General features: G+C 48.5%; 2 protein-coding genes across 4 annotated transcripts in view; one reads left to right on the top strand and one right to left on the bottom strand.

Annotated features, from left to right (window-relative positions):
* The window catches only part of CACNA2D4 (calcium voltage-gated channel auxiliary subunit alpha2delta 4), a 131,966-nt gene that overhangs the window by 76,204 nt on the left and 34,209 nt on the right, over window positions 1-21,553 (top strand). The gene's annotated exons all lie outside the window — the stretch shown is intronic.
* LRTM2 (leucine rich repeat transmembrane protein 2) lies at window positions 574-12,939 on the bottom strand. 2 transcript variants are annotated; one of them, XM_086755692.1, is made up of 5 exons: window positions 12,629-12,939; window positions 11,012-11,173; window positions 6,728-7,318; window positions 4,413-4,904; window positions 574-1,452 (listed from the first exon to the last, which is right to left on the bottom strand). In XM_086755692.1, exons 2-4 carry the CDS (start codon window positions 11,076-11,078, stop codon window positions 4,450-4,452), a joined length of 1,113 nt encoding a protein of 370 aa, XP_086611818.1. In that variant the 5' UTR covers window positions 11,079-11,173; window positions 12,629-12,939; the 3' UTR covers window positions 574-1,452; window positions 4,413-4,449. The 2 variants fall into 2 exon arrangements, with proteins under 2 accessions (XP_086611818.1, XP_010122343.1); XM_010124041.2 differs by lacking the exon at window positions 574-1,452 and having other exon boundaries at window positions 4,204-4,904; window positions 12,629-12,937.

Here is a 21,553-nt window from a genome sequence, read left to right as displayed (position 1 = left end):
GAGGGTCAGGAATCTGGAGATGTAGGAACCCGTACCTCACTATTTGTAACTGTAAGTTTTATTGAACATTATGCTCTAATTAAAAAAAAAAAAAAAAAAAGGTTTTGGAATCAAATTTGACCTGAATATAACTCCATTGGCTTCTGTGTTCTTACATTAGGGATTAATTTGGCCCTTTCTACTTTTATGTAATGAGCTGATTGCCACAGTATCTTATCCTTGTTACACAATTGCCCTTGTCTGGCTGTGTCCCTGGAGCACTGTGTGTGTGTGTGTGTGTGTGTGTGTTTCTAGATCTAGGGTCTCACCTTGACTGACTGTATTTAGTCCAGCTAGCCTCACCCCAACTACAGGTACATGCTTGCCTAGGACTTAATTGACACAGCATATGTGAGTGTATATATATGCGCGTTCATTCCGAGTTCAAACACTAGGTACAGACAAGCATACACATATGTGAGAATTCAGAGGCTTTTTCATTTGTCTGGCTGTATCCCTACAGTGTTTGCTTTTGCAGGGGGTAGGGGAGAGAGGGAAGGTTAGTATCAGATATCTCATTTAAACAAGAAGGAGCATAGGAAAATACATTCTTTATTATTCTTCTGTAACAACAACCCAGAAATATAATATACCTTTAAAAATTTTCTGTCTCATGCCGAAGAAACCTCCATTCAATCATTTTAGAAAAATCTTGTCGCTCTCCCTCAAACAGTAACAAAAAGAAAAAGAAATCACAAGTGCCATCTGTTCCGTGCAAGAAATGTGCCTGCCTGTACCACAGGTGGGTGTGTGGGGAAGGGGAGCAGGGGGAGCAGAAGAGATGTTTCTGGTGGCCCTGCTAGCCCATACATCGCCCTAGCATGTGTTGGACCTGCCTGCCTGAGGAGACCATTTCCTGAGGGCAGGCACCTGCACGTAACTTTGGTACACCTGCCTGCAGTAAAGGGTTCGTTCAGGGGGATTCCCACCGTGCCTGGCCATGCCTGCAGGGAGAACAGGAGCCCCTGTCCCCGCACACCGGAGGAACCAATTGCCTGGGCACATAAAGACCACTGGGTCTCATTCTGTATCCAGCATCCCACAGGAAAGCTTCCTTTCTGACCATGCTGGGTACCATGTCCCCAAGAGCGCCTGTGACCAGTGCAGCAGCTCAGTCACACTAGGGCAGTCTGTTTTCCAGGTGTAACAGGGAACAAAGTAAGAGCCTGTTTGCAAAGAGTGGTATAAAGAGGGCATTTCCCAGTGAACCCCGTTACTCTGCTCTGCATAAAAGAGGACAGGTCCTTGTCCTTCCAAGCACAGTATTTGCTTCCCAGAGGGACTCCCCATAGCAGCCAGCCGTCATGCTTCTCAGCAACTCTTTTCTCCCCTTTCCTGTCTTCTCCTTTCCTGGGTGGGTTTCTAAACATAGCAGTCCCTTGTCTAGGGTTGAGATGAATCCAGATTTTGTGCCTTATAAATGAAAACAAAAAGGAAAGGATGGGCAAGGTCATCATCAGCCCCACAACACAAGATATAGAAAATATTATTAGCAACAAAGAAAAATTGGTCAGGGCAGGAGGAGGTCACAGGAAACATGCAGGGAAAGGAGGATTTCACCTCCCCCACTCCTGCATTGTCCCCTGCCTCCCTCCCATTCATTTTACCTCTAGTCTATCCCCTTAAAAACAATCTCTCCCTCACTCTTACTCACTCTCACACACACACATGCGCACACATACACACACACGTATATAGATCCCATTTGTTTTGTGCAATATTTCACCATTATTTGATGCAAGTAAAATATAGATCTATAAATATACTGCTCTGACTCAAGTCCCATTTCAAGTATGATTGCGGAGTCCAGTATGGTGAAGGGAGAAGTTCCCCTGAGAGGGAGGCTGGGGAGAGATTTGGATCCAGCAGGCAGAATCTAGTCCTGGCGTGCTGGGAATGTGGAGCAGCAGTAACACGCATACGGAGTCTGCAGTGCACCAGTTCTGCCCTTCAGAGCGGGCTACGGTTGCAGCAGATGGGATGGTTGGAGTGGCTATACAGTGCATGGGGAAAGAGTCCTTCCTCCTCACATCTTGCCAGCCCTCCTCCTCTTCTTCCCCACAAGCAGTGTGCTGGGAACGGGGGTACAATGGGACCGCACGCTTGTGTGTGGGCTGCTTCTCCCAGTCCTCCTTCCAGGGTAGCCTGGTCTTCTGCTTCCTGAAGAATATCCTCCCCTGTCCCATGCATCCCTGTGTCAAAGGGAAGTCATGCTAAAACAGTCCAGAGCACCTGTGATGGCCCTGGGTAGGTGAGGAGGGATTTTGCCGCTCCAGGCTTTGATTAAAGACATGATATTTTGTGCCCGTGGGTCAGTACAATCACCTGTCTGGGACCAGAAGGGGGATGAGGAGCCAGCGTGCATCACCTCCACAGGGATCCAGCAGGAGCAAGCGGGAGGGCTGGGAGACATTCCGAAGGCATCGGGATCCAGCTCTAGCAGGGGGAAGAGGTGACGTGCCCTGGCAGGGTCCACCTGCAGCGTGTGCTGGGCTCTGAACACAGGTTGCTAGCGAAACACCCTGCAAAGCTGGGCTGGCTGCCAGCTTGTTTCCTGATGGCAAGGATCACACCATCCACAGGCACTGCGGATGCACAACCTCCGGTGTCGTCTTCCTCGCCCAGGAATACCCACTGTGACGGGTTAGAGCAGGTTACCATGGCAATGTTCGCTCTCCCCTGGAGACAGCATTTTATCCCACTTCCAGTGATACAACATGAGTCCTTATGTTGGATTCCTTTCATTTTTTTTCCCCTCTCACTTTTATTTTTTTTTTCCTGTCAGGTTGGAAAGAGCTAAGACTAATAGGAGGCACTGCAGTCTGAGGGCTTTAAAATCTGGTTGGGGGAAGTCACCTTACGTGACACTGGCAGTGTGTGCAGTTGTGTGTGTGGGCACACTCATGTGCAGCTGTGGATGGCAGTGAGCACAGCAGTGATGGTGAGGGGAACGTATGTGCTGCCTACCATGCCAGACCCTTCCTGGGCTCTCCCACCTGTGCCACACTGTGGTCCAGGTGTCAGCCCTCACCTCAAGACCCTCTCTTCTGTTGCCCCAGTTGTGTAACCTCACTCCGTATTTCGTGCTTGCCCCTCTGCCAGTTCTTGGGTTGTGTGTCATCTTCTCCCACCCCCTCCCCTAGGCTCATGCTACTCCTCAGCATGGCTTACACTGCCGAGGCTGGTAAGCCACCCCCTCCTCTAGTCTTTTTTGATGACCCACTTCTGCTCTGCCAATCAAACATTTCCAAATGGAGGCTTCATATCCTTACTCTCTCTCTATTTATGATAGAAAATATAAAATAGATAACAAGAACACACCTTATTTTTTCCATGCTGTGTACTGATTTCCGCAGGCTCATGCTGTAACCTTAATAACTTTCCCTCTCTCCATCCTCTCCTGCCCGTTTGCACTGTCATCGCACTATGGCTGAGATATTTGTCTTAGCTCCTCAGTGGCAGGGTGCACGTACTTTGTCTGAAGCAGAAGGTGCTATGCACTGTTTTGATGAGAGTAAGGTAAAGTGGCTGCGTGTATTCATGGCTGCACACAGAGGGCAGATCAGCATGGGCACGTGTGGCTCTGCGTGCGCAGGTAAGGTGCCTGGATGTCTGGAGTTGGGGCTGACTGCGTGTGTGTGTTGGGATCAGAATGAGTCAGAGTGTGTGTGTGTGTGTGTACAGGAGGATGGCCCCATGTCTGTGCATCTATAGCAGATGACGTGTGCGTGTCAGCTCGCAGATTTGGACTTGACCAGGAGCAAAAAGACGGACACTGTGCTCCCTGGCAGCATGTTAGAGCAATACGGGTATCTTCCACCTTTAAAAGTGAGAAGGGAAATCTTCCCCTGACTGCTGTCCCCCCCTAGGGACCTTCCTTCTCTTCTGATGTGCTCTCGGCACCACTGACTTGTAGGGTGGGCAGTAACTTACTGTCACACAACAGCAGTGACCCTAAGAGCGAGGCACGGACACTTCTGGTGTCCTGCTCTTCACATAAGCTTTCATAGAGCTGCTGTCTGTTTGCAGACAGCTCTTGGCAGGATACAGGACGACTTGGGACTGAAGCTGAGAGGATGCCACAGGTTCCCAGAAGGTGCCAGCTGCCTCCACAGCAGGCATGCGAGGGAAGCTCTGTGCAAGGGCATGAGGCACAGCAAGCACTCGAGGTCTGACTCTACTTTATTTGACTGGGAGGGCCCAAGGGTCAAAGGGCACAAAATGGACCTGGGGCAGAGGAACAGAAATTGAGCCAGGTGCCCTGACCTCCCAGAAGCATGTTGCACTACTTGGGTGAGTGGAGCAATAGCACAGTCTGTCTGTCTGGGAAGATGTATTTTGGGAGGACCCCATGCTTGACTGCTCTCAGGTACCTTTGTTCATTGCTGTCCCTTCCTTCCTAGAAGAGTTTCATGCCACAGAAGAGATTTGTTTTTGCTCTTCATGTTCACCTTCTGTGTCACCCATGAGTGGCTGCCTCTTCTTCAGCTCCCGGTGGTACTTGGCCATAAGGGAGGCATAGATGCAACCATAAGCAGCTGCCACCACCATCATGATGCAAACAATGCCGCAAACCACCCCTGCGATGATCACAGTGCCAATAGCCCGGCGCACGCTCACAGGCCTGTATCGCTGTTTTTGAGGGCATCCCAAACTGGGCTCCACTTCTGTTTCTGGGCTCGATTTAGATTTGGAAGGAGTTGGGCTTCCTTTAGTGCAAGGTGGGCCAGTATTGTCCAGCACTGTAGAGCTGTTTTCATCATCCAGCTGGGAGCAGTAGTTAAACATCTCCATGGGCACCATTCGCATATCCTTCCCTTTCAGCTCCTTGGGCAGGGTACATGCCAGCTGGTCGATTTTCCCACCTGTCCCAACAGAGATAACAGGAGTGAGCCACCGCTTCATCCCAATACACTGACAGCAGAGCTAGATCCTTGGCTGGGATAAGTTCCTGTGACTCCGTTCACAGCTACTAAGGATTTGCCCTACAGAAGTCAGGCATATCAGCATTATGGTTATCACATGGGGAACTGCTTTATTACAGCAGTGGGGCTATAAAATCCAGTTCCTCATGCATGAATGCATTGCTGAGTAGAGAGAGTGCTCAGAGAGCTTCTGCCATCCCCAGAAGGCAGCCATGATCTAGTGCAGGATGTCTCTAGAGCTCAAGGGTGACACGGAAGTCGGGAGGTGCTGCAGACCCCCATATCCTGCCAGATCCACAGTGCATGCCAAGGGTAGAGGGAGTGCACCTTCATGCATTGGGCAGAAGCACACATCCTTTAAAATTATTGTTTTGCCTAACTTGAAGACATTTTGCATGCCTTAGCCCTCCACAGCTGGAACAGCTTCAACCATGGCAGCTGGCAGGGATGCTTCTGCCTAGGTTGGATTTGACAGTAGAGCTCATGGTGCATGATATCTGCATAGACATCTTTCAGGCAAAGACGTGAAAGCCCTCTGAAACCATCTATTAAGTCAGCCTTGTACTGTTTAGTGAGTTATGTAAGTGTCAGTAGAACCATTTTAGAAAAGGAGAAATTAAAGCAAAAAGATAGGACCAGGCTGTATCTTCTCAAAATAACAACAGACACACAGTCCCATTTTCTAACAACTAATCCATCCCCCCTCTGTGAAAATAGTGGCAGATGTTGAAACAAATGCTTGAGCAAATTTGGACAATTTCTTTGGAAGGGGAAAAAAAAGCAAAATTAACTCTGTGTGCTTTCCATCGACTCTGTGATATGAGAGTCAAAAAAGAAAACAAACGGGAAAAGAAAGAGGAAAGTGGCACTCCTCTGCTTGTTTGATTCTGCTCACACGAATGCGTATTTCAGACTGCAGTGTAGCCACAGGCGCAGATAATCTCTTTGCAGCACGGCTGTGATCAGCAGGGATGTGACAGCTGACTGTTGCTATCCGCATGATTTGAGACCCTTTCCTACTCACTGGCTCCAGTGACAGAAGGTCAGCCCTTCAGTCGTCATTCCTGTAAAATGTGCCATCTTTCTTGGAGTGGCAACTCCTGAAAGCATGTATCCCATCAGCATTCATGCTAGGTGATACATACTTTTCCAGCCTTCTGTATTTCAAGGAAAAGCTGGAAATAAAAACTTGTGAAGAACTGCTTGTTTTGAAATGATGATTTTATAGCCAGTCTGACTTGGGGCCTGGCTTGTTAATTTGAGCTTTAGTTTCAGTTTGCCAATATTAGTCGCAGTATTTTCCTGAGTGGCACTGTTTCCTGTGGTTCTTTTGTTGAAAGCAAACCTGGTGCTTTACAGCCAAATACGGCTTTTACTTCTCCTGGCTTAAGGAGGAGAACGGGATGGTTATTTTTAAGCATGAAAAGCATTTCTTCTCTTTAGGCAGAAAGAGTGAGGGGAACTCATAATCCTAAAATTTTCATGTTATTTGAGGAAAGTTCCTTCCTCTCAAAAAAAAAAAAAAGTGATCTTTCAGATTAGAAACAATCTGAGCCTGGCGATGTTCCTATATGAAGGTGCAGTGGCACTGAACTGTCTCTCAGCATTGTAGCATGGTCCTCATGCTCCTTGGCTGAGATCTAACATTTGGGTCAGCCTGACCTCCCAGATGTATCTGCCCATGCTTCTTCCCTGTGTCTTTGTCTGCCTTTCCATGGAAAGCCAGTGCTTCTGCGCTTGGCTCCCGTGGCACGAGCACTTACCTCGGTAGGAGAACCACTCCATCCAGTGCTTGAAGTCTCGGAGGTTGCAGTCGCATTCCCAGGGGTTATCCCCAACTTGGAGTTGCTGCAGGCTGGTTAGAGGTTCAAAGGTCACCCTGTCCAGGCTCTGCAGGCGATTGGACCTGAGAGAGAGGGAGCGGAGAGCAGGCAGGTCATCAAAGATGCCCGAGGGTATCTGGGCCAGGCCATTGATGGAGAGATCCAGCTGGCGCAGTAGGGCTGTGTGTTGTAGCAGGTCCTTGTCCAAGGCCCGGATGCTGTTGTTCCTCAGCTGGAGCTCCGTGAGGTTCCCCAGGTCACTGAAGATGTTCTGAGGAAGCTGGTCCAAGAAGTTGTTGGATAGATCCAGCCTCTGTAGGGCAGAGAGGTTGGAAAACACTGCTCCTGGCAGGATGCTGAGTTTGTTGTTGAGAAAGAGGAAGGTCCTGGTGTTTGTGGGGATGTCTGAGGGGATGGAAGAGAGGCCCAAGCCGCTGCAGTCCACTTCCAGGTTGCCACTGTTACACTTGCAGGAGGAAGGACAAGCAAAGAAAGACTCAGCAGCACATAGCGACAGCCAACAGCCAAGCACTGGTAGGTGAAAAACAAGGGAGAGAGAGGGCATGTGTTAGAGCAGTGCTTTCCCATCCTCACCCATCACCACCTTGAGCGCAGCTACAGCTACAACATGACCCTCACAGCAGGACTCTTTGCTGCAATACCCTGCAATGTAATGAGCTTCCTCACAGCTACATCCCTTTACTGCTGGCCTGCACCCTGGCAGCATGACTTTCCTCTTAGCCTTTTTTTCATGAGCAAGCAAGTAAATCTCCATCCAGTTTCACAAGGAAGTTAAAACCGTGCATCCCAGAGGACTTTGCTGCCAGATACTAGAGCACTGGAACCTGTCAGAAGAGAATGGAGGAGAGAGTGGTGGGAGCTGTCACCTCTGGTAAAGGACAGCTTTTTCTAAACAGTCAAGGTTGAGAGAGGAGGGACTGCTATATATTTAAGAAACTCTATTTTTTTTTCAGGAATAGACAGGTTAATGAAAAGCCTTTAAGAAAAAAAAAGAAGACAAATCAACCTATGTCTCAGTTGTGCTCCTGCAGTTTGAATCCTAGTCTTTGTGACAGATCAGACTCAGGTCTAAGTTAGCGTCTACATCAGGGTATCATTTCCTTTCCATATCCACAATGTGTTGTGTGGGCCTTGTGGCAAGAGCCTTATTTATGAATTAGATTACATTACAAAGGGATGACCAAGAAGGCTGTTAAAAAGAGCAAGGAGACCCTAAACCACTGACCACCTGGTACTTGCCATTGCTCTCACAGTTGTTTCTGAATCCCACAGCAATAGCCCCACAAGTATCTCCTCTGACTAAAATTCCCCATAGCAATGGAGATGAGGAAAAAAATTGCAGGTTGGTAGTTGAAAAAAAGGGGTGTTAGGAAAAGAGTTAGCATGCACCCCCTTTCTCCTGTGATGTCTCAAAAGTAAGGTCAAACAATCCACAAATCAATGTTTTTTAGAGCTGTTGTGGATCACCATTCCGGACGTGGGTCCAGATCCTGTGAGTGGCATCAGGGCACTGGTTACCAACCCTTCCTGGAAGCCAGTGGCTTTTTAAACTCTCATTTCTGTGACAAAGAAGCATCAGCTTTGCGCCTCCTGTCATTAGAAGAGTGGGAGTTCTGTTTAAGCAGACTATGTAAAACATTTGCATCCTTCATCTTCGTTCCTTTTGTGGAATTGAGATTAGTTTCTTCAGTGTGGGAAGTGAGTTCAGCTCCTCTGCTGTTTTTTAAGGTGGCAAGTTTGAGCATTTGACTAAAACTGAAGCAGGCTTGTCTGCACGTCATGCCTTGTCCTCTCCCTTTCTCACTTTTCTTCAGAGAAGGCAATCTCTTGGGACTGGTAGAGTCATTTAAGGGGTGAATTGTAGCTAAAGAGGATGCTTTTATTGTATCACCGTTCTTTCCTGGACTGGAAACCAGATTCTTCTGTCCTGCTTTTTTCTAAAGGACCAACAAGCAGGTGTTTTGTTTCTTAACCCCAAAGGAATTGTGAAAGGACTGCCGTAGGAAAGGGAGTCCTATGCTCTGGAGAATCTCTTCCTGGAACAGCTCTGCAGTCAGGCATGCTCTTCCTCTCTTCCCTCACGCTGCTCTCTAGAGTTTAAGTCTGACCCATAGCCCATTTTTTTTTATATCTACGTGGCTTCTGTCAGTGATGCTGCCTTCATACTCAAACCTTGCCATCCTGCATAGGGCCTTTTTGTGGTCTTTGTGAGAATTGGCAGATTTGTGAACTGGTAACCTAAGGAGAACTACACAGTTTGGATCCTAAGCTATATGACTTTATTAAGGACCAAGGGCTCAGTGTTCAGAGAGAGTGTCTCAGCTCTTTTTTATTTCATCTGTCTTTCACAATTCCTTCAAGAATTTTTTTCTGTCATACAGTTGAGATCTTAGGTGTCCATCAGGCCAGGCTGTGCCAATCTGTGTGCTCTTTTAATGATGATCATGGATCCTTATGGTGAAATACAAGAGAGATCTTTATCCTGAGCACCTCTGTGCTTTCTTCCTTTGCAAAGGTTGGGGTCAACAGCAGAGATTGCCATGAAAGCAGATCATAGCCTGTGGACTGGTGCAGTGCAGGTACTGTTGGGCTGACTGATATTTAATTCCATTCAGAATACATAGCGCTCTTGTTGTAGGGAGAGAATTGAAAGAATGAGAGCCAGAGTAGAGAAGGGAGGGAGCCATGAGTCACTCAAGTGACCCCATCTTTTCCTGGATGCTTAACAAAAGTACAGTATTAATAATAGATTGACAGCTGTGATGATGAGATAACAGCTGTTTTGTACACCAAGAAAGGCAAGAGCAGACTATGTGTAATGTTATACTGGTGGCATTCTGTTCAGGGCTTATCTCTGAAAATGCCTACCCGCCACCAGCCCTGACTGGGTGGTTATGGGGTTCCACCAGTATGTATGCTGGCTGGTAGGAACAAAGTCACAGGCAGCTGGCTGTGGTTGTGTTCAGGAACTGGATTTATGCCAAGTTTCTGCAGCCTTGTAGGATGTGCCAAAAGTGTCTTGTTGTTACCCATATATTGCTTTGTGCTCTTAGAAATATTTTACTAAAATCATAGAGAAGAGAAAGTCTGATTTCATTTTCAGTCCCTGCAAGAGATGCATCCACTAGGATGTGAGCTGAGACCAAGGAATTCATTGCACTGATTAGGATGCAGCTCTATGAGGAAGAGAGGGAGGGAAGCAATAGGCAGAACCTGAGGCTGTCTTCTGGCCCTACAGAAGGATGAGTAGTATGCGTTAGGGGAAGATGAAGTTACTTTGTGGGGTGTTTGGTGACTCTGATAGATGGCAGAAAGCTGATCCAGGTATATCAGATCAAGTCAAGACTCAGCAGCACTCATCATAAATAATTTATATAGCAGTCTAGTCTGTGAGGATGGATTACAAAGATGCCTATTTTCTGGAGAAGGAAACAATTCCGCCATCTCCTTACAGTGGCAGCCACAAATTTGATTGGGGGGTAGGAACAAGGGAAACCACAGACCTGCTCAGTGCCTGGGCATATGGTAGTGATGGACACTCTCCCTTTCCTCTGCTGCGATCCCCAGATGCTTCTCTGAAGTGCAGTTACATTCTCTGAAGCCCCATATCGCCCTAGCAGTCTCTGCTCTGCACTCAGGAATACGGTAGCAGATGCCCCAGTCCACAGGGAAGATGCACAGGCTGAACTTATACAATTTAATTTAAGGGAGATGTTCTTTATTTACTCCTTGATTTTCACTACATGTGGCAGTGCCCAGTAGGAGAATTCTGCATTTGCATCCTGCGTTCCCTTCTAAAATCTGTCATGACTTTTGCTGTGAAGAGCTGGGAGCCTTGCTCAGCAGCCTATGTATAAACCCCTACCACAGAGAGGAGTCTGCAGCTTACAGAACGCCCATCTGAGAAATGTTTGGGGTGGAACTTTGTGTGGTGGTACCTATCTCGCTGTCTCTCACCTGCCAGGCCCACTGGAATTCAGAAGCAATCATCACTCGCTGTCCCACTTTAAGCCCATCTTCAGCTTTAGATTCTCGCTCTCCCTCCCAGCTAGCCTGGCCTCTAAAGGAATCAGGAATTAGTTCAAACATCTCCATTCTTAGCTGTCCCTCTCCCCTATTCTTAACCCTGATGTGACCTATTTTCTTTCCACTCCCTTGACAAACAGGATCATCATACTTAGTACCTGAGTAGGCATTACTTACGACAAGCCTCTTGCCACCTCATGAGAAACCTGCTCCTCCACCGATGGCCAGTAGCTGTAGGCAGCATTATTGTCTTCTCCAGCGTGTCTTCACATCCACCAGCCAGTCTGGCACACGGCCCCAGAGGGAGGAGAAATGACCTTGTAGCCTGCCTGCCAGGTCCTGGCGGGGGAGAGCAGAGCAGAGTGTGTGGGATTCGGTTCCCAGGGCGCAGGACGTGGGGCTGGGCTCAGTGTTGTCCTTTCCTCTCCTCAACTAGAGTTTTGCCTTTAAGGCATCAGCTGTGTTTTAAGGGAGAAGTGGAGGATGTTTTAGGAGGCGCAGCATGGTGAAGGCACAATGTTAATTCACTCTGAACCTTGCAGTGCAGAAATAAGGCCTGATTCACCTCAGAGCTGAAGAGACAAGCCTGTGCTTGAATAGCCTGCTACGGTAGCTGCATGAGCCTCACGCTCAAGGTTAACCTGATGAATTGCTGAGGTGACCCTGCCAGGGCAGCAGACTCCAGCTCATTCCCTCTCACTGCCATGCAGGCTGGTACCACCTGTGCATCCTCTCCCTGACGCACGGCTCGGATCAAGGAGGTCTGGATGCCAGCGGCTGCCAAGCCGCTTCTCCCCTGCCTCCCCGTATTCCCCACCAGCGCTTCCTTTCTGTTTTAAGGTAAAATGGATGTGGTGGCTAGAACAGGGCTGAGCAGAGCACAGCTTCTGCTTGGGGATTTCACACTGCAGCAACTGCAGGAGCTGAAGAGCGAGCGAGCCTCGGAGGAGAAGGGAGGACCTGGGGCGGGGGAGACTGAGTGGGAGTGTTGAAAAGAGAGGAATTACATCTTAATTAGAAGAAGGAAAAATACTCAGTCTAATTAGAAACCCAAAGACCATAAACGCTCCCCTGACAATAAGTGACTGACAACAGGTTCCTCCTTCCCTCCCGCTTCCCTTTTGGATACCGGCAAGCAGGAAACAGGGAAACACCACGGACCCTCCTGTCCCCATGCTTGCTCTCTAACGTGCCACCCACAGCAGCAGTTAGATGGACACATTTCAACCAGAGTACAGAAATAAACCATCCTCCATCCCTTCTGAGGGGCTCTGACAGCATCCACAGCCATTATTTTAGCTGGGCGCTGCACTCCCACTGGGACACTCTCCCCACACACGTGCCAGCTGCTCCCCCTCCCCCAGGCTCCCATGACTGATTTATTTTATATGGGAATGTAAACCACCGGGAAATATTTAAATTAGCATCTCGGTGAGAAAGATGAGCAGTTCGGTGCCTGGACTAGTACATTTTGCAAGGCTATTTAGATAATTATCCCAAATGCCAATGCACCAAATAGATTAATACCTCTCATGGCACTGAAACTGATCCAATCTTCACCTGCTGCAGCTCTTCACTCCCCAAACCGAGCTGGAGCCCTTTCCCTGCAGTCCTCGCTGAAGGAGAAGCCACAACAAATAGCTGTCCCCATTCGGTGCTTGCGCTCGCCCTGGCTGAGAAGGAGACTTTCAGCCTCCCCCATATCAATGTCTCCATCCTAAATGCAACCCCCTGAAGTCTCCTGTCCCTGGCTGTCGGTATCGACAAGGAGAATGAAAAGCCACAAGCACTTACCTGGAGGTGCTCTGCTCGCAGCCACTTCCACCCGACTCCCCGGGCACTGCCCAATTACAGCCTCTTCCTTCCCTCTCCCTCCTCGACTTTCACTCCTCGGCAGCAGGCTTTCCGTGTGCTCTATTTAACTCCCTACAGCACAGGAATAAACGGCAGAGTTAAGCTGACAGCCACAGAGCCTTATCTGCCTGCTGGATAGCGGGAGTCGATCAGCTCCAAATCCCGTTGCCGAATGATCGCATCCTTGCTCTCAGCATTAGGGGCTGCCTGCCACGCTCTGTCTTTCCCTCTTCCCCACCTTCACTCCGTTTAACTTTGTCAGGGTTATAGATAGCTCCGTTCCTTGCGCTCTTGCCTTTTGGCTCTGTTTTGTAACACCCCATCTGTATCAGCTGGCTTGGCTCCAATCAGGGGGGCTAAGCTTTAAAAAAAAAAAAAAAACAAACCAGCTTCCTTAGGTACTTCATGACACGGCTTCCCTCTGCGGTCTCCCCTCAGCCGAAGCCCCTGCTAAGGCCATGGGCTGATATCCCGCCCCCCTCCCTCTCCGCCCTGTTCTTTTTGCTGCTCTTTACAATTCAGCCACACCATTGCCAGGTGACAGTGAGGGGCTGGAGCAGGACAGGCATACTGGGACACAAGGATGGTGACAGAGTCAAGGTTTCTACCCCTGGCTTCTTCTGCTCTGACAGGGAAAGTCCAGCTCTTGCACTGGTTTCTGGTACTTCACGGGCACCTCTTCCTCTCAGGCAGCACCAAGGCTCAAGCACAGAGTGCAGGGTGGGAGGAGCAGCCGTGTATAAATAAGCCCTTTCCCTATGTTTAGAATTTATTACAGTGCATAGTGATTAAACACCTGTTCAGGCTTTAGTGCTATCTCCTGCGCTGCAACACGCGCAAAGATGGAGGCGCCTTGATAAACCCAAGATTATTTTAAAAGCATGTCACATAAACACAGCACTCCCCACTCCATAGATAGCAGACACTCTTTGTGCACCTATACACATTTCTAAAACTTAAAAGCAGCTATCTTCATGTACATATGCAGATATAGTCACCAGTCTAGCTTACATTTACAACTCTGTGCCCGGAGTTGGGCTCGCACATGTACCGGGGACTCTCCTGTGACCCGTATTTATCAACATTCGTGTCTTGCACAAAACTGCCTGCTTCTCCAAGCGTAACATATGCTCAGGTGGCAGAGCAGTACATTTGGAATAGGTAGAGATTCCTGACTGACTGAGTGCGAGGGCAAGGAGCTTCTGTATACCTTGAAGTAGTATGTTTATGGAGAAAATTTAAATCTAAAGATCCAGAAAAACCAAGTTTTTCCCGCACATCTATTGCCCATAAGCACATTAGACCCTTAGTGATTAATATTCTGCGGCCAGGAGAGAGCAAAAAAAGCAGAGAGAATTTTTGAGAGTTTCTTTTTTAAAGGTCTTCTCTGTCTTGTCTTGAATTCTGAGTTAATCAGCTGTTTTACTGCAACCCAAGAGATGCCTTCTGCCCTGTAGAACACCAGGCCAGCTGCACTCACTGCCAGCGCAGCACTGGGAACCCCGTAGTCCTCAGGCAACTAGCACCTGCCCACACATCAAGGCTCTCCAGAGCACCGCCAAATCTGACTGGCTGCTTTCAGCCTGACAGCCAAGGACTTTTCCAGCAGCAAGGACTCTGCCAGACCTAGGATGCCCCCTGTATGCACCCAGCCCAAGAGGAGAAGCACCATGCCATCCGTTCTGAACTAGCGTGGCATTGCCTGGGTTTGGTGGCCCAAGGCTGATCCGCATTGCTGGAGCTCTGAATGCTCTGAAGTCACCCAAGGGCTTCACAAACCAGGCATTAGTCTTTCTTCCAGGCTTACTAGATAGTTCCTTCTCCCTAGAGCAACATGTCAGCCAAATGTCCTGCGTTCCATGGGACATGATGTCCAGAGCTTTCTTCCACATGCTTGGAGTTGAATCTCTTTTCCAGATTCTGGAGAAATGAACAGAGTAGCCTGTGGGGCTGCTGATGGCCTTTTCTTCTTGACATTTGATATAGTACAGTAAAAGACAACTTTTTTAGTTTCAGCTCAAAGCAACAGAATGAAATAATCCATTTCTGGCCCATGGGCTCCACTGGCCAAAAATACACTGAACTGGAGTGCCACTTGGACATGTGGCCTGCTGTCAGACTCTAGAGGACTCTCTAATGAGGATTCCCCTAATTAGCTTGAACAGGGAACTTCACTGCCGTGGAGGATGCTGAGGAGATTGTAATGACTCTGCAGCACTTGCTAGGGTGTAAAAGCTACAGCAGGCACTATCACTGTCTTGTGCTTCCCTTCTCCTTGCCCAGACATCAGTAATGTTTGCAGTATCGCTCTAAAGCCTTAGCTTTCATAAGTCAGGTCCCAAAGAGCACATTGTGAGGGTGGGGAGGGTTTCAGTTTACTGCATCCACGTACTGTTTCAGTAACACTTCCCAATTCTGTGACACCTTCTATCCAAAGCTTTCCATCTGCTCTACGAATGGCTCTTACCATGGTTGTAGGTGGTGGTGGTGTTGTTATTTTGTATTTAGTGACCCCCAGAAGTAAGGATGAGGTTGTAATCAGTAGTACCTCTGCTCTAGGTAGGTGGATAAAGCTGTCCCATTTTCGAGATGGGGACACTGAGGCTAGAGAAACAGGTGACTGTGTCACGAGGATGAGTCGCAGTCAGAAAGAGAGCCTAGCAACCTCTGTCTCTGATTATTTCTCCTAGTCCTTTGCACTAACCCTTGGATCATGGCTTAGGGATCAGACTCCGTTAACAGTCTGGCTTACGAGCATTGGCAGGGCATATGGATGACCTATATTACAAGAGGGTAGGTAAGAGAGGCTGCAACAGATGCCAGTGATAAATTATCAGGAAGTACACGCAGACATTCATCCATCCCCCACACTCTCCTTGACAAGTGATGGCAAAGTCCCTTTCCCCTTTCCGATGCTGAATCACTTTAGCCTTTATCAGAAAAGCAGCAGGGTAAGGGAGGGCATGGAGGACACTTTAAGGAAATTATCATTTTTTCCTCCCCTTTCTTTGTTGCTTTTAGGATTCCTGTTTATTAGCATTACCCATAATGTAGGGGGACAGTGGCACCCCAGAGTCCAGAGTGATTAAAGCATGTTGTTCTATGTTTGTTTGTTCCTTCATCAGCACTTGGGGGAGAAGAGTTGATACACAGAGGGCAGGGAGACACAGCAGCCAGGGGTCTCATTACAGCAACTGGAAGTTCATGAAGTAACCTGGCTGATGAGTCCTAGTGGGGAATTATGCTCCTGACTACCACAAGTGTGTTTAGATGGCATGGAGATGATGCCCATTCTTGGCTTTCCAACAGACCTAGGTCAGTCTAGCATATTATTGACCACAAGAGGTCACATTGCCTCAGCAGCAGCTCCTCATTTGTTGTTAATTTGGACTGCAAAAGCACCCAGAGAGGTGGCAGCCAAGCTCAGCAGCACTGTAGAAACATACAGTGTGTGTCACTGCCTCAGTGAGCTTCTAAGCTAAATAGCTGGGGGCTTCATTTCCAGCACCTGCTGATTTATTAACACATGTGTTCAGGATTCGTTAGTGTTGTGCTGTCACAATCAATGGAAAGCACATTTTAAATTCACACTAGAAACCCAGCTGCAGAAGAAGTGCCATCTGACTTGCAGTGATCGATCACAGCTAAGCAAAACACCTCATACAGAAAGCTGTAAAGTAAGTAGAAAGCCTGCAAAACCCACTTGGTATTGTAAAGGACTCTGCCACATTCCCGACTTGGTGTGAATAAAAACCTCACCCTATTTTCTGGGATATGAAGAGGTCAAGAAGCTTCTGATCTTTGGAATGACAATGTATAGGCACTTCTGAGATGCAAATGTGATTGATGTTAAAAAATGTTTCCTCTCCAAGCCCCTCTAAGAGAAATCAACTTTATCCTCATTTTATGGAGGGGTAAACTATGATAGAGGTAAAAATGGCTGCTGAGTTTGGTGGGCTGAAATTTCAGCTGCCCAGCTCTTGATGCCTCATCATGAGCCCACATCAGTTTCCCCACTCAAGATTTTCGAAGCTACCAAGTGCAGTGCTTGCATCATTTCAGCTTGTAAATGCTCTCCTGTCCCGCAGGGGTGATGTGTAAGGCTTATCAGTTAGAAAGAATAAAGGAGTTTTGGTGGGGCTTTCCCAAAGTTTCCTGATAGGCCCATGGAAAAACCTGGAGAGGAGCCACTTTTCTTGCTTCCTTATCCCGTATCTTAACGAGGAAACATTATTTGCATCCCAAGCCTCCCTGACCAACACACAATAACGAGATTGGGAGATATTGGAGGGGCTGGAAATACCAAGGGCATCAGGCCCCATGGAACTATCTGAGAAAGCACAGAGCATCTGAAGGGGAGCCAGGGAGGTAGCACTGATGGGAAAGACCTGGATTGCCATGGAGAAGTGGGATTCCTTGAGAAGCTGTGGAAGCAGGTGGGGAGACCGGGATATCCAACATGGGGGTGACAGGAAAGTCCCAGCACAGCGAGAGTGCAGCAGATGGAGGAGGCCCAGAGCAGCAGCAGCAGGAGGAGAGCTGAGGGGGCAGTTGACAGGAAGAAATCCAGCCATGTGTGTGCCAGCATCTTCTCCGAGTGTTATTGAACGCGACAGACCACGTGCATGCTTCCTCCGTGCAAAACGGAGGCAGCTGAGAAGGGAAGCGGGTGAGGGAGTGGGAGAGGGGCTCAGAGGAGGGACACGTGAGCTGGCTACCCAGTTTCCTCCTCTTTTTCTTGCCACAAAGTGATGTTTTTGTTCTTCTCACACTGTTGGCAAAAATTGGTAACTGAGTGAGATGTGGAGGGGGTTTCCATGTGGAGACTGAGATAACATTTTCTGATCCAGCCAGGAACAGTTGGCTGTGGGTGGTGGCTTGTCACCAGCCCTGCCAATTCTAATCCAGATCCCAGTTTTTCTCCTTCTCTCAGCTGTGGAGAGAAGAGCCTTCTCTACAACTTTAATTTCCTGCAGGGGTTAATCCTATGGTCAGTAATAGCTCAGGCCTTTAATCCTTACACTCAGCCTTTCGACAGAAGGACTCTGGCTGCTCCTGACCCAGAGGTCTAAGGGAGGCATCCTTCTGCTCCCAGTTTCTCCTTTACACCCCGTGAGCATACTTCAGCTCACTGGCATTTGAAATGCTGCTCCCCACTTCCTGCCAAGCCTACCCCATGGGTGTGGGTGGGTGGCACACCCCACGGAGAGGCTCCAGGCAGAGAAGGCGGTTTGGTGGGAGAATCTTGGTTCTGCGGTCCCCATCCCTTTCCCCACTCTGCACTTCTCATTTTAATGGTGCTCTGGCACCCAGATTAATCTCTTTCTTGTTTTTATTCAGGTGATGTTCAAGAAGAGTGTGTATGAATCCACATTTGTGAAGGATTCTCTGAGGGCTCAGAAATTTTGCGATGACCCAGTACTTTCCCTGGGTCTCTTATTAGGGGCAAAGGGTGCAGGAGATCCATAACAGGGAAGGTGCCAGCCTGTCTGACAGATACATTCCCATGCACAGAGTAGTAGATGGAGGTGCATCAATTTAGCAGCCCAATAGGAAAATACGAGTTTTATTATAAAGTGCTGGGTAGCTCTCAGTTCACCGTTCTGTCCCTGGAGTGCTAGGCCAGGCGTCTGTCGAACAGTACGGCTAGACTGCCAAATCAAGGGACTTCCAAATCAATACCAAGAAACCCCTGTTATATCTAATAGGGGCGAAGGCACTTCAGCCATAAACCTTTCTCCTTGTGCTTCCCCATTCCTAGAACCAGGTGAGCTTCTGCAAGCCTGCGTGATCCCATGCACACAAACTGTCCCATACCTGCTTGTTTGCCATCATTCATGTCATCATGCGTTAGCCCAAGAACTGGCTTTGACTTTTTCATAGTCTGTGTTCTGAAAAACACCGGGACCCCAAGCTCACTAGCCTTCCTAATGCTTGACTCTCGTTACTTTGGCTTCTGGAGGAGAAGCCAACGTGACAGAGAAATGCTGCCACCTAAGCTGCTGAGTGAGAGAGTCCCTCCCCCTCTTCTTCACCCAGCACCCTGACTGCGCTTCCCTGGCTGCTGGCCTCTCAGAATCAGACCACTGGCTGCAAGGATAGTGGCCAGCCACTCCAGCAGTTGGAGCAGGAGGAGAGAGAGGAGGTAGAAAACACAGTGGGACAAGGGAAGAACTTCACTACCGTCTCACCTCACAAACTTGTGCTCCGGGAGTGTTCGCAAGGGCAGGGATCATCCATGCATGTGCAGCAGTGGGGCAAAGCACAAGATGACAGCAGTAAAGATCCTCTCTGCTCTTATCTGGGATCGGTTACCCAGGACGCACACAGCTCCTGGCAAACATTCTACAACCTTCCTTCTCATTGTTAGCGCACAATGAATTTATACAGAACTCTGAAGGAGACCTTTTTCTGCCTTAGTGAGTTGCCTAGGTCTGTTTCACTTGGTTGCCACTGTGGCACAAGGTTGACAGTGCTGCGTGCTAGAGAGAGCCTGGAGCTCTTCCCCTTCCACATCACTCCCTATTGTCTTTGGAGAGCATCCAAGAGAGACATCCCCGCAAAGTCCAGACAAACTGCATGGGATCCAGGCTGCTGCCTGCAGCTCCAGGGGTGCTTGAGGACCTCTGGGACACACTTACACTCTTTACAAGCTGGGAACATTGCCCATAGCTCAACAAGATGTGGTGACAGCTCTCACAACCCAGAGCTCCAGTCAGGATCCTTGTATGCATCTGGGTTAGCACACACATCACAGCCCTGTGCTGCAGAGCTAGCTGAGGCTGGGGAAGGTCTTCAAATTTGCTGGGACTTTAGTTTCATGGAGGCTTTGCAGCCACAGAAGAGGTACAAGCATGGCAATGTTCACATCCTATCAAAATCACTAAATGCAAGCGGCATGGAGAGCAGGGCCCACCTTCAGCCCCTCTGCCCCCACACAGGTACCACACAGCAAAATTGCAGCAGCAGCACGCCCTGCTTTGGGGAGCGCTGGCAGCAGAGAGCCTCACCTCACCAGGAGTGGAAAGAGAGCCCAAGTGATGAGCGCTAAGTCAAGTTGCCTCTAACAGCTCCTCTCCACGCTCAGGAAGTGGTCCTGCTTTTTTTATTCCTTGTGTGAGGGCATGGTCCATGAGGAAGGAAGCTTCCCAGCTTCCCAGCCTCCTTGGAGTGAGAAGGAGCATGGTAGCAGGGCCTGTCTTCAAAGTAACAGCCTTTGCTTGCAGTCAGTCATGAAGTATGGCCCTGCTGAAAATTTGGGTCTCAGTCGTTCCTGTGATGGGTGTGGAGTGTTGCAGTGTAATGGGAAGTCTCTTGTTTTCCCATTCATAAAAAAAAAAAAAAAGAATCAAGAAAGTGTCATTTTCATTTTTTTTTAAAAATTGTCATATGATAAAATATACAATTTGGCTTGCAAAGCCAAGCACTTAAATGTGAGTTAATACCTGCATAACCTTAATTCAGCCACTTGCTTGTACTCATTACAACAAAGCCTTTGGTTGCCCGACCAAGGACTATTTCTTTTTTTCACAGGACCCTGTCAAAGGGTCCCTAGGTGCAAAGGACACATGATACTCAAGCTATCAATGAGGATGTTGTAATAAATAAGGCTATTTTTATGTGGTCAGCATTAAATATTAAACCGCAGTTTTGGCAGCTGGCCACAGTCTGTACATTCCTAATTTTGCCAGTGCCCAACACAAGACCCTGGGGGCCATTTTGCAGAACTGCTGAGCACTCACAGCTGTTTTCCAAAATGCTGGCAGCTTAGCCAGCAAACTGGTACGGTCTCGAAGACTCAATGGCATCGGGAGCCAAGAAGCCCCAAGCTCCCGTCCTGCACCTGCCGCTCCTTCCCTGTGTAGCTGAAGGGGAAGTCTCTTCTCCCTTCAAAAGCAAGGAGAATAACCACTCTCTTTTGCCTCTTCAGGAGCATAAATTCTCTATCATCAGCTACGAGGCAACTGTAACGGTGAACATCTTCAGAACACCACAAGACAATGAATAATGATGTATCGCCTGCAGGGTTTGGTTGGCAGGCAGTAAACAAATAAAACAGGCACACACTTTGCAGTAGCAAAAAAAAAAAACAAACCCACCCCCCTTCTTCACCCTCTGAGCACCAGGTAGCCAGTGCCCTGAATGAGGCAGCTTATGAAAATACAGCATGTGATCCTACCAGTCAGGATTGCAACCCGATGCAGATGGCACGCTGCCCTGAATCCCGACATCCCGACTTTCAACTGCTTGGTTTTGCAATGTGAAGAAAACCATATTTCACATAATCCCACCCCTTGCAGGTGAAGCAACTTTTCCTTCCATCTCTCCAGCCTGAAACTGAACTGGTTTTTTCGAAAAAAAAAAAAAAAAAAAATTTCTTCTTGCTATTAGGATGCCCACAGTCACAAAAAGCATTTTTGGGAGGCAGCATTTTGGTGAAGCCATGGCAGGATTAAGATATGTGTTACAAGGTATTTCCATGCGTTAGTGACAGAAACAGCCCAGGACTCCAACTCCAGCGCATTCCCACTGAGAACTGGAGCATGTGTCATGGTGTAGCACTCTGGAGCATTACCCGGCTGGCAGGAGAGTCCCAGTATGGTCATTTGAATTATGACTTGAGCCACCCAGGGCTGGGACTGATGTCAAGCGGTGTAAGCAGCTGCTTGTAACCAAACATGGCAAGTAAAGGAAACTGCTTGGTCTCTCCTTTGAATCAGCAACAGGCAAGTGCTGAAGAGTCACTGAAGAACTGCCCAGAAATGCCCTCCTGCAGGCTTGAGCCTGTCCCCATCCTGTTCCAGCCTCTGCTGCTCTCTGGATACTCCTGTCCAGGTATCCTCATGGCCCTGTGCTGCTGCTGGC

The sequence above is a fragment of the Chlamydotis macqueenii genome, chromosome 1 (genome assembly GCF_036417535.1).
Source record: "Chlamydotis macqueenii isolate bChlMac1 chromosome 1, bChlMac1.mat, whole genome shotgun sequence".
Classification (NCBI taxonomy): domain Eukaryota; kingdom Metazoa; phylum Chordata; class Aves; order Otidiformes; family Otididae; genus Chlamydotis; species Chlamydotis macqueenii.
The sequence above is the reverse complement of the archived record's forward strand: the minus strand, read 5'-3'. Positions and strand labels throughout refer to the sequence as shown.